Here is a 12,112-nt window from a genome sequence, read left to right on the forward strand (position 1 = left end):
AATTAGTTTGGCACATAAGAGACCCATTTCCAAGCCAATAACCAAGCACCAAGAATTTAATGCATGTGAGGATCAAATGTGCACAAATACTCAGTTGAGATTATGCAAGATACGGTTCATGAATGAGATCCCTTAGGCTTGCCTTTCATACTCCCCTAGATCAAATCTAAGAATGCATGCTAAGATCAAATAGGACTTTATTTAGCTTGTAATGGGGCTATGGGTGATAGCTAACAAAGAAGTGGTATGGAAAAATTAATCAAAAAGAGAGAATGTCACAATTTATCTAAACTTTTCAAAATTTGGAAGAGATGAGATAATCATAATTCCAAGGAGCAAATTTCTTTTAAGAACTTAGCAACTCTTTGGTAAAGTGGGGATCCAAACTCAAAAACTTTCAATCTTTTTCTTTTTCTTTTTTTTTTTTCATTCTTTTCTTTGCCTTTGGACTTCTTTTGGATATAGCAAGATAATTTTAATCCAAACTTTCATGACCTCCACACTTGAACATTTGTAACACTAGCTGCTTCTTTTTTTGTAGCACAACTCCATAAAAACTCTTCTTACAGAAAAGATAAAGATAAAAGTTTCATTCTCTCAAGGGTGGATGGGAAATATTTGGCCAAGGGCTAAGGGTTATAATAATGGGGTAAATCAAAGAAAAACAATCACAAAGAGGGGATAAGTGCTTAGCACTTATTTGAACAAACAAAAGGCACAATGGGGAAACGAAGGATAAAAATATATATATAGGGACAGGTTTAAAGGCTATGGCTAAACAATAATGGCCTAAATCACTTCAAAACATGCAAAACTTAGACATCACTTAGGGAGTAATGAGGCAAGTTCTAGCAAAACACCCATGACCGGAATCTCACATAAGCCTTCACTAGCAATGCAAAACACAAGATCAAGAACTAATCCAATTATTAAGTGGTTAACAAAGCTATTGGCAAGGGAATAGATCAAATATGTGTTACACCTCAAATCATCCATCACAAATTGAGATGCAGCAAGCACCACTAAAACAAACCACAAACCAACAAGAGATAATAATTGTAACTGCATGCTAAGACAAGTAACTTATTCACCAAAAATAGCATATGAGTCATCCAAGCAAAAGCAAAATTTTTTAAAATTTTAGAAATATCCCCAAATTAATGATTCCTCCCCCCACACTTAAAACTTTGCATCGTCCCTGGTGCAAGAGAAAAGAGAAAAACTATAAAACAAAAATAATCACGAACTAGAAAGCAATAAAACTAAATAAAACGAATCTAGAAAGCAATAAAATTAAACTAGAAAGCAATAAATATGAAAGAAATAAAAGATAACATGGGGTGCCTCCCATGAAGCGCTAAGTTTAACGTCGCTAGCTCGACCTAACCTGGTTATGGAGTGCTCATCCTGGTTGATCCGCGAGTTTGATCTCATCACCCCATAGACTCTTCAAATGCAAATACTCATCATGTGTCACCTTGAGAGTAGGGTCGATGTGCAAAATTGACTTGCATTCAATGATTTTTGGCTCATCAAGAACATTAAATTCCACTTTTTCCTCCCCAAAGTCAAAAATCATGGACCCTTTCCTTGCATCAATCATTGCTCCAATAGTGGCTAGGAAGGGTCTCCCCAAAATGAGTGGAACGTCTAGGTTCCTTCGGACATCTATCACAATAAAATCACAAGGCACAAAATACTTGTCCACACGGACTGGGACATCTTCAAGAATTCCAATAGGCTTTACGATGGATCTATCCGCCATTTCTAAGGTGAATTGGATTGGTTTTGGTTCTCCCAACCCTAACCCTTGATAAAGAGTAAGAGGCATAACACTCACACTAGCTCCTAAATCACAAAGGGATCCCTTTAAAGGTCGGCCTCCAATCACACAAGGAATTGTGAACTTCCCCGGATCTCTATGCTTAGGTATATTCCTCCCAATTCCCGGGGTCAACGCTTGATACTCTTGTGCCACAGCTACCATCTCTCGTTCCCCATATTTCTTTTTCTTAGCTAGAATCTCTTTCAAAAATTTTCCATAAGAGGGAACTTGTGAAAGCAAATCAAGTAAGGGAACTGAAACTTTCAAACTCTCAACAATCTCCAAAAACTTTTTCCACCTACTTTCTTTTGTTGTTTCACGATTCTGAGGAAAAGGCAATGGAGGTACATACCTTCTCACAGGTTTCTCTACTTCCTTTTGAACTTGTGGATTATTTTGCACAGCAATTGGCTCATCTTCTATACCACCAAGTATCTCTTCAATATTCTCCTCAACTGTTTTTTTAGGAATTGATGCTTTGATTGGAAGAGGTGGCTCTTCAAGTATTTTGCCACTCCTTGTGACAATTGCATTTACATGCTCCCTTGGATTTTCAGGCATAGCTGGCAACTTCCCTGTGACTTTAGTACTTGATATAGAAGGTTGATTTGCTAATTGCCTTTCAACCAGATTTTGGCGAGCTTCCATTTTATCCATCCTTTCTGTAATCTCTAACTGACATTTAATCAATTTTTCCAACAAAGCGTCCGTATTCGATTGTGGTGGGGCCTCTGAAACGGGAAATTTAGATTGAACTTGAGTACCTTGATAACCCAGAGGACCTCTATTAACAAAGTGTTGAGGGTTGGCAGCTCCCACTGGGTTGCTCCATGAAAAACCAGGATGGTTCCTTGAATTATTAGGATGGTAGGTCCCTTGAGGTTGGTAAGACTGTTGATAAGGCCTATTATATCCCAACATATTAACTTGCTCCATAGAGGTTTGGGAATTGAACTCGTCGATACAATCCCCTGAATTGTGATTTTGGCTGGTGATTTGGGCAAGTTTTTGAACCAAGGAGACCACATTATCCAACTTTGTTGACAAATCGGCTAACTGCCCCGCATCTTGAATTCCTCCTACAAGCTTTTGTGGAGACCTCTCCGTGTACCAAGTAGATCCATTCATAGCAATTTTCTCCAATAGTTCCTCGGCTTGTGTTGGCTCTAGAATCGTGAACGAACCACCTGAAGAAGCATCCACCAAAATCCTAGAATTATCCAGCAATCCTTCATAGAAAGACATCATCAAATCCCAACTTTGAAATCCATGGTGTGGACATTGCCTCTTCAATTCCTTAAATCTCTCCCAAGACTCAGTGAGGGACTCAGTTGCCAGTTGCTTAAAGTTTTGAATTGCCCTTCTCATCCTTTGAGTTTTGGAGATAGGATAGAACTTCTTCAAAAATTCTCCATGTAATTTGTCCCAAGTGTCAAAATGGTTATCTGGATGTGAGGATAACCAATCTTCAGCCCTGTCCTTCAGTGTAAAGGGAAAAAGCCTAAGTCTGACAGCATCTTGAGTGACTCCATTTATCTTGAAAGTACCACAAAGTCGTAGGAACTTGGTGGCGTGAGCATTGGGATCTTCCGTGGGCATCCCTCCAAATCGATCCGCCGCAGCCATGCTGAGTATGGCCGGATTGATCGCAAAGTTATTGGCCTCCACATTTGGAATATTGATGCTACCATGCTCCTCAACATCCGGAGCAAGGTAGTCAGACATTGATCTCCCTCCAGCTTGGTTTTCTTGTACCTGTGCCATCCTAGTTTGTTTCCTAAGAAACTTGGCTCTTTTCTCAATCTCAAGATTCAAAGGTAATAATCCTTCTTTCCCACGAGATCGTGTATGCATAAAAAGCCAAGTTCTTAGATTCAAAGCAAAATCACACTCAAGAACAAGGAACTTGTTATGGATTAGCAGATAAAATAAATCAATAAATAAATAAAATAAAAAAAATTGGACTAGACTCCTAAAGTAAGGCTTTCACTAATGTCAGTACGTAACGCCACCTCCCCGGCAACGGCGCCAATTTGATTGCTGTAATTTGGGGCAAACAAATAATACCCGGAGTATTCGGGTTGTCGAACCACAGAGAGGTGGTGTACTAATCACTAGCTACTAGGTTACTCATATGAAACTAGTCCGAACAAAACTTGAAGGTTGATTGATTGCATAAAATAACAAGCAGAATAAAATAAGTAGCAAGGTTTTGTAGACAATAGAGCAAAATAGGATTCTTGGGATCACAATGTTTAATCACCTAGTGCCAATTAACGTTTGTAATATTTGGTTTGGAATTAAGATTTGTATGGGAATGCAAGGTGGAATCGAATTACTCCCGTAATCTCTATTCCTAGTGAATTTCCACTCCCATGGCTTAAACACCCAATAAGATCAAAGATCAGCATTCAATTATTCCTAATTACTACCATCTCCCGATGAGCAATAATCTAGAATAAACATCCCCTAATAAGTTCCCCTTTCCCAAGGACCAACCATTAGGTGCAATCGTGTGTGCCCTAATTTATGCCCCAATTCCCATTGGTGACACAAACATGACTATGAAGCTAGTAATTTAGGCCTTTAATTACCAACAACAACAGGTTAAAAACAAGATTGCAACACAAATCATAAAACCAAACATAAATATATTAAGAAATTAACGAACTAGGCACATAGGTTCATAAACAAATTCACCCAAAAATCCCTAAGGAATTTAGCCAAGCATGGCTAAATTATACATAGCAAATATGAATAAAGGATTACAAATCATCAGAAGAGTACAAGAATTAACCAAGCGATTCTCCCAAATCTCCCTGGCTTCCTCCTTGCTTCCAAAGACGACTTGAGCCTCTTGATTTCTCTCTTTCTTGTCTACAAAGAACTCTAAAAAATCTCTCGGTGTCTTTTTTAGGGTTGAGGAAGGAGGGATTTTATAGTAGGTATAAAGTTGAGACGAAATAGGAATCTGGTACAAAATTGGACTCAAATTGGACTCAAATATCTCGCGACTTCGTGCTGCGCCCGACGCGTCGAGCCAATTCTCCACGCGTCGAGACCTGCTGCGCCCGACGCGTCGAGCCAATTCTCCACGCGTCGAGACCTGCTGGTCTCACCAATTCTCCAATCCAATTCCCATTGGTGACACAAACATGACTATGAAGCTAGTAATTTAGGCCTTTAATTACCAACAACAACAGGTTAAAAACAAGATTGCAACACAAATCATAAAACCAAACATAAATATATTAAGAAATTAACGAACTAGGCACATAGGTTCATAAACAAATTCACCCAAAAATCCCTAAGGAATTTAGCCGAGCATGGCTAAATTATACATAGCAAATATGAATAAAGGATTACAAATCATCAGAAGAGTACAAGAATTAACCAAGCGATTCTCCCAAATCTCCCTGGCTTCCTCCTTGCTTCCAAAGACGACTTGAGCCTCTTGATTTCTCTCTTTCTTGTCTACAAAGAACTCTAAAAAATCTCTCGGTGTCTTTTTTAGGGTTGAGGAAGGAGGGATTTTATAGTAGGTATAAAGTTGAGACGAAATAGGAATCTGGTACAAAATTGGACTCAAATATCTCGCGACTTCGTGCTGCGCCCGACGCGTCGAGCCAATTCTCCACGCGTCGAGACCTGCTGCGCCCGACGCGTCGAGCCAATTCTCCACGCGTCGAGACCTGCTGGTCTCGATCATAAACCTTTCTGGAAATTTTCGACGCGTCGAGTCCTCTGGGTCCCGAACTTGTCCAAAATTGCTCCAAATTAAACTCATCCTTGAACTTCCCTTGCTCATAGAATTGACCTACAATGGTTCAAAAACACTAACAAACACCGTAAAACATTCAAAACAAGTGCGAACCATAATTAAATGATAATAGCAAGGAAAACATGTATTAAATAAGCAAAATGAAAGAGCTTAATTACTGTGATGATTCAAAATAACCATAAAAACAAGAACAGATGTGCTAACATCAATGGGTCTTACTTATGTGGTGCAAGTGGACTAGGCCCATTAAGTAATTGGTTGGGTTGGACCTTTAGGTTTAAGTCTGTATTCCACCAATGTGCCTATATAAAGCTTGTATTGATGGGATACAAGATACATGATTTAATATGGTACTCATACTATTTTTGAAACCAAGGACATAGATTCACGTTCTTCCAAGAAATGAAAAATGCCAACGGACACGCCCTCTGAAGGATCTGAACCAGCGGCGACCAATCGGTCGCCGGAAGGGCCAGTACCACGCGAGAGAGCACCCAAGAAGACTAAGAGAACCCGAGAGCAGGTGGAATTGCCGATGACTTCTCCACAGCTGAATACAACGCCGAAGGGCCTGTTTTTGTCAAGTGCGAACCCAAACGCAGAGGTCTGCCCAGAATCAATGGAGACAGAGGCGGAAGGCAACCAGCCCGCGTCCTCGACGCCGCCCCTACCAGCAAGCTACAAATTGAGTTTACGAAAATTTATTACCTACAAGAAAGATGATCTAGAAGGCTGTGAGGATGACACATCGGATGACGAAGGCTCAGAAGAACAGGACGACCCAGAATGCCCTAGAATTAGACTATCAAAGGAGGACAAAATCAGAATCAGGAGACCATGGCGGAGAACCCTCATAATCCAACTCATGGGGAGGGCAATCGGATACAACTACCTAGTTCGGCGGCTTCGCACTTTATGGAAACCGGAAGGCCACATGGAATTGATTGATCTTGAACACGAGTATTTCTTGGCTCGCTTCGAACTCCAAAGAGATTACGATATCGCAAGGTGCGAGGGACCGTGGATAATTCAAGATCATTATCTGGTAGTCCAACAATGGAAACCAAATTTCAGACCCCAGACAAGCAAAATCCAGAAAATCTGTGCGTGGGTAAGGCTTCCCGATATCCCTATAGAATACTTTGATGAAGATACGTTGATTAAACTGGGTGACAAGATTGGGAAAACTATCAAAATTGATGACACTACTTGCCTTGCGTCTCGAGGGAAGTTTGCCCGCATTTGTGTAGAAATCGATATCACCAAGCAGCTTCTCGCAAAGTTCACGATCGAAGAGGAGGAATACCCAATAGAATATGAAGACATCCACCTCATTTGTTTCAAGTGTGGCAAGTATGGCCACAAGTCAGAAGCTTGCGGCCTAAATGAGCAAGCACAGAGTGAGTCCACCCCAGAAACTGCAGGTGAGGACGGATGTAATGATAAGGAAAGTGTCCCTCCCCAGGTACCGGATGTAAGTCACCAAAAGACCTCGTCCAAAACCCACCTTAAAGAAAGATTTGGACCTTGGATGTTGGTAACAAGAAAGGACCGAAGATCAACAAGGAGAGATGGGACCTATGGAGCCACCCAGAAGCAAAACACAAAGGATAGAAACCACGACCCAAGCACCTCAAATGGCACTAACCGCCAAAATCTTACAACCAGGTTTGGCCCATTGAGCAACTTGGAAGACGACATTCTGGAGGAGGAACCAATGGAGGTGGAAGCCACCATTCAAAGGAATCCGGGCAAAGCACCCATGGAAGATATCTCGGCCTCTACTCAACCCCTAGGCCGCCCCCTAGCTAACCAGCAACGAGCAAGGACGAAGCAAGCTAATCCGCCCAGCAATCAAGAAAGAAGGAGAGCGCTGAGCCCCTCCAGGACCACCACTCCTTCAAGCGACAGAGGGCATGTGAGGCATCCTGCAGAAGCATCTGCGAGATCAACTGGACAGAGAAGTGGTGACTCCAACCATCTCCTCTCCCCCACCATCCGATTACCGGGCATTAGGACGGCGGGTCCAACCCAACAGGAAGGAAGGGGTAGATCGACTACCCCTCGGAGGGCAGCAGCGGAGGATGAACACACACTCGTGACAGGGATAGTGAGGGGACAGCCAGTCTCAAGATCGACTGTCATCCACCGCCAAATTGACCCCGGGATAATCTCTGATCGCCCTCCCCCAAGCACCAATATTGATGCTGCACCGGACGAGGGAGCTGATTTTTTCGATTGCGATACGCCAAATGAACTAATGGATGAAGACAGTTTGTCTAGGAGCCGGCATAGTCTGGCTTTGGGTTCCCCTTCGCTCAATTGAGCTGCTCTCCCCTACCTTTACTGTTAAATGGAAGTTCTTGTTTGGAACTGCCAAGGGGAGGCGTCTAAGACCTTTCGCCATACCCTAAAATTCTTTCTAAAAGATTTTAAACCCAGTATCTTGTGCCTCCTGGAACCAAGAGTTTCTGGAGACCAAGCTACTGAAATTTGTTTTGACCTTGGTTTCGACCAATGGCTTAGAGTTGAAGCCCTTGGCTTCTCGGGTGGAATTTGGGTCCTCTGGAAGAATGTATTCCAAGTCGAGACCCTTATGACCAACCCACAATTCATACTTCTAAAGATTAAGGAAGTGAACTCAGAACCATGGAATTTATCTTTCGTGTATGCTAGCCCCGACTATGCCCTCAGGAGGAATCTATATGAAGATATATCTCAAGTTGGCCTTAACTTGCAGGGCCCATGGTTATCAGTCGGAGATTATAACTCAGTACTCTCTCGAAATGAAGTCTCTAACAGTGATAGTTTTTCTTCCTCTCGGTGTGCAGGGTTTAGGAGATGGATCTTTGACGAGGGTCTAATCGACCTAGGGTATGAAGGCCCCCAATTCACATGGCGCCCAATTCACAGAGGCCTAAGTGCTACTTCTTTCAAGGCAGCTAGGTTGGATCGCGCCCTGAGCAATTCAGAATGGAGAGTGCGTTTTCCCGAAGCAAGTGTACACCATCTACCCATAATCAGTTCAGACCATGCCCCCCTTCTCATTAGAACCACAGACAATCAGAAGTTCGATGGCCCAAGAGAATTCAAGTATAATGCTGCTTGGGCCTCACATCCTGACTTTTCAAGTTTTATCAAAGACAATTGGAGGACGGATCATGAGCTGGAGCATGCCAAACAGAACCTAGCAGCCAAACTGCAGAGCTGGAATCACAGCTCTTTTGGGAACATATTTCAAAGGAAACGAAGAGTACTAGCTAGGATCAAGGGAACTCAAAAGGCTCTTGACAACTGCCCAAGGTCAGATTTGATCAGGTTGAACAACAAATTACACAAGGAGCTAGAAGAAATACTAAACCAGGAGGAACTCTATTGGTTTCAAAGTTCAAGGGAGGATTGGATTGCAACTGGCGACCGCAACACAGCCTTCTACCACGCTACGATATCTGCTAGAAAGGCACACTCCAAGATCACTACCTTGAAGAACAACCAAGGTGAGTGGCTGGAATCTGCAGATGCCATCTCTAAGCACATTTCGGATTTCTTCACTAATCTATATACAGAGGAAGTCAGCAACAGAACCCATGCTAACTGGAGCAAGTCTTTCCCTCCATTACATGAAGCTATTTGGGAATGTGTTAATGCCCCTTTTACACCTCTGGAAATCAAGCAAGCATGTTTCGACATGGCCCCATTCAAAGCCCCTGGCCCAGATGGATACCATGCCGGTTTCTACCAACGAAATTGGTCGGTTGTGGGCGAAAACTTAATATCTTTTGTAATGAAATATTTTGAGTCTGGCATACTGGGAGAAGGGTGCAACGACACGGTTATAACATTGATACCAAAAGTCCAGAATCCAAAGAGCGCTAAGCAACTCCGGCCTATCAGCTTATGTAACGTCTCGTACAAGGTCATATCGAAGACTCTTACCTCTAGATTAAAGCCAGCTATCCAGAAGCTTATCGGCTACAACCAGTCAAGCTTTGTCCCTGAAAGGCAAATTGTAGATAACATAATTGCGTACCAGGAACTCTTGAACACAGCTAATAGGAAGAAAGGGAAGACGGGCCTTATGGTACTTAAAATCGACCTTGAGAAGGCTTACGATAGACTGTCATGGAGTTTTATCCAAGATACCCTTCAAGAGGCAGGATTCAGTGAAGTTTGGGTCAGACATATCATGGCATGCATCATAACAGCAAGGTTGGCAGTCTCCATAAATGGCAAGCGTACCCAACAGTTCAAGCCATCAAGGGGCATCCGACAAGGCGATCCGATATCCCCGTTAGTCTTTGTACTTTGCATTGAACGATTGAGCCACCTCATCCATCAGAAAGTCGAGGAAGGCCTCTGGAAAGGAATCAAAGTTTCCAAAAATGGTCCAAGTATCTCGCATCTACTATTCGCGGACGACATGGTCCTTTTTGCGGAAGCAACACCACAGCAAGCATTGCTAATCAAACAATGTCTAGACAGCTTCTGCAATAGCTCGGGTCAAAAAGTCAATTATGACAAGTCCCTAGTGTACTTCTCTAAGAATACTGCTACTGCCAACCAAAGGGAAATAACGGAGATACTGAATATTACAATCTCGGAAAATCTAGGGAATTACCTGGGGGTCCCTTCGCAACACGGTAGACTGAAAAAAGATTCTTGGCAGGGGTTGGTAGATAAAATCCGCGACAGACTTGCAGGGTGGAAAATGAAAACTCTCTCCATAGCTGGGCAGAAAGTTCTTGCCCAAGCGGTCCTCTCGGCTATACCAGTTTATTCGATGCAATCAACACTAATACCTCTGGGAGTCCTTGACGAAATTGAGAAGCTAATCCGAGCTTTCCTGTGGGGAGGGCCTGCCGGTGATAGAAAGTGTAACCTTGTGGCATGGGATACAGTCACGAAGGAAATTAAGGATGGAGGAATCGGCCTAAAGAAACTCGAAAACATGAACCTAGCCTTCATGATGAAGTTAGGTTGGAGGCTACAATCGGGCGAAGAAGGCTTATGGACTCAAATCATGAAAGCAAAGTACGGATTACATTCTTTAGACCCTAACACTTGGCAGCCAAAGACAGGGATGTCTACCGCTTGGAAAGGAATACTGAAGACAGCTCCGACCCTGATCAAAGGCCTCAAGAAAATCGTTGCAAATGGAAGAAACACCCTATTTTGGCTGGAACCTTGGATCGATCAACGTCCTTTGATTAACTATACAGCAGTAATCCTGCCTCTACCGACCCTGTACGCAAGAGTAGCAGATTACTGGGAAAACACTAGAGGATGGAAATGGGACGAAATAACGGACCTCCTACCAACCCAGATTCTTCAGAAATTAGGAGCATTTATCATAGTAGACAACGAAGGTGTGGAAGATAGCACTGGATGGGGAGGCAGCTCCACCGGTGAATTCTCTGTGTCCTCGGCTTACTCGCTATTATCTAATCCTCACCCTCAACCGGAGACGCGAAGATGGAGCAATATTTGGAAGCTGAAAATCCCGACCAAGATGCAATTCCTCCTTTGGCTAATTAGGCACGATAAAATCATGTCTAACGAGAACAGAGTGAAAAGAGGATTCACGGACAATCCTAGTTGCAACCACTGTGGCAATCAAGTAGAGTCAACGGAGCATATTTTCCGTGCATGTCCTATGGCAAAATCACTATGGGAAGCAGTAGGGCCTTTCACAAGTAATACTACCCACACATCGACCTTCCTGGATTGGCTTGACGCAGGAGTAAATGGCTGGGGCTGCAACAGACGAAAGCACAACAACAGCATCACCTTTGCCGTGTCAATTTGGTGGCTATGGAGATGGAGGAATGACAGAATCTTCAATGACAAGGTCCTGAACCTCAACCAGAAAGTATACTGGATCCATTCTCAGTGCAGAGAAATTAATGAAGCCTTCAACAAGTCTGGCACGATGGGCCAAAGGACATCAACACGCAAATGGAGTCTCATTAGGTGGACAAAGCCTCCAGATGGATGGATCAAAGTTAACATCGATGCAAGCCTCAACCTTACAACAAGCCAAGCTGGATGTGGTGGGGTAGTCAGGAATGATCAAGGTAGATGGATCAAAGGGTTCACTTACACAGCCAGAGTCTGCTCGATCGAAGCCGCCGAAGCTTGGGCACTTCTTAGAGGCATCCAATTAGCAATCAGCCTGGGGTTGAGATTGGTATGCTTCGAGAGTGACTCTATGAAGATAGTCAAAGCTGCTAACCAGGACGAGATGGTGGATACTGTGGCAAGGAACATCATCTATGCATGTAGGCGCAAGCTAAGCAACATTGCAAGCTGGACGATAGCTTATGTTCCTAGAGAGCAGAACCAAGCTGCAGACTACTTAGCCAAATCTGCCTATACTGCTGTGGGTCTAAAGATTTACGACGCTGCCCCGGAGGAACTCAAGCCCTACCTAGAAGAAGACAGGACTGGAATACCAATTTGGAGACAGATAGATAGCCCCACTATGTAATTTGGGTGTCCCCCTTCCC

General features: G+C 43.2%; 1 protein-coding gene across 1 annotated transcript; it reads left to right on the plus strand.

Annotated features, from left to right (window-relative positions):
* Positions 1–6,015: 6,015 nt before the first annotated feature.
* Positions 6,016–7,932, plus strand: LOC109152077. Its single transcript, XM_019299659.1, has one exon. It carries the CDS (start codon positions 6,016–6,018, stop codon positions 7,930–7,932), a length of 1,917 nt encoding a protein of 638 aa, XP_019155204.1.
* The last annotated feature ends 4,180 nt before the right edge of the window (positions 7,933–12,112 follow it).

The sequence above is a fragment of the Ipomoea nil genome, unplaced genomic scaffold, assembly GCF_001879475.1.
Source record: "Ipomoea nil cultivar Tokyo-kokei standard unplaced genomic scaffold, Asagao_1.1 scaffold0268, whole genome shotgun sequence".
Classification (NCBI taxonomy): domain Eukaryota; kingdom Viridiplantae; phylum Streptophyta; class Magnoliopsida; order Solanales; family Convolvulaceae; genus Ipomoea; species Ipomoea nil.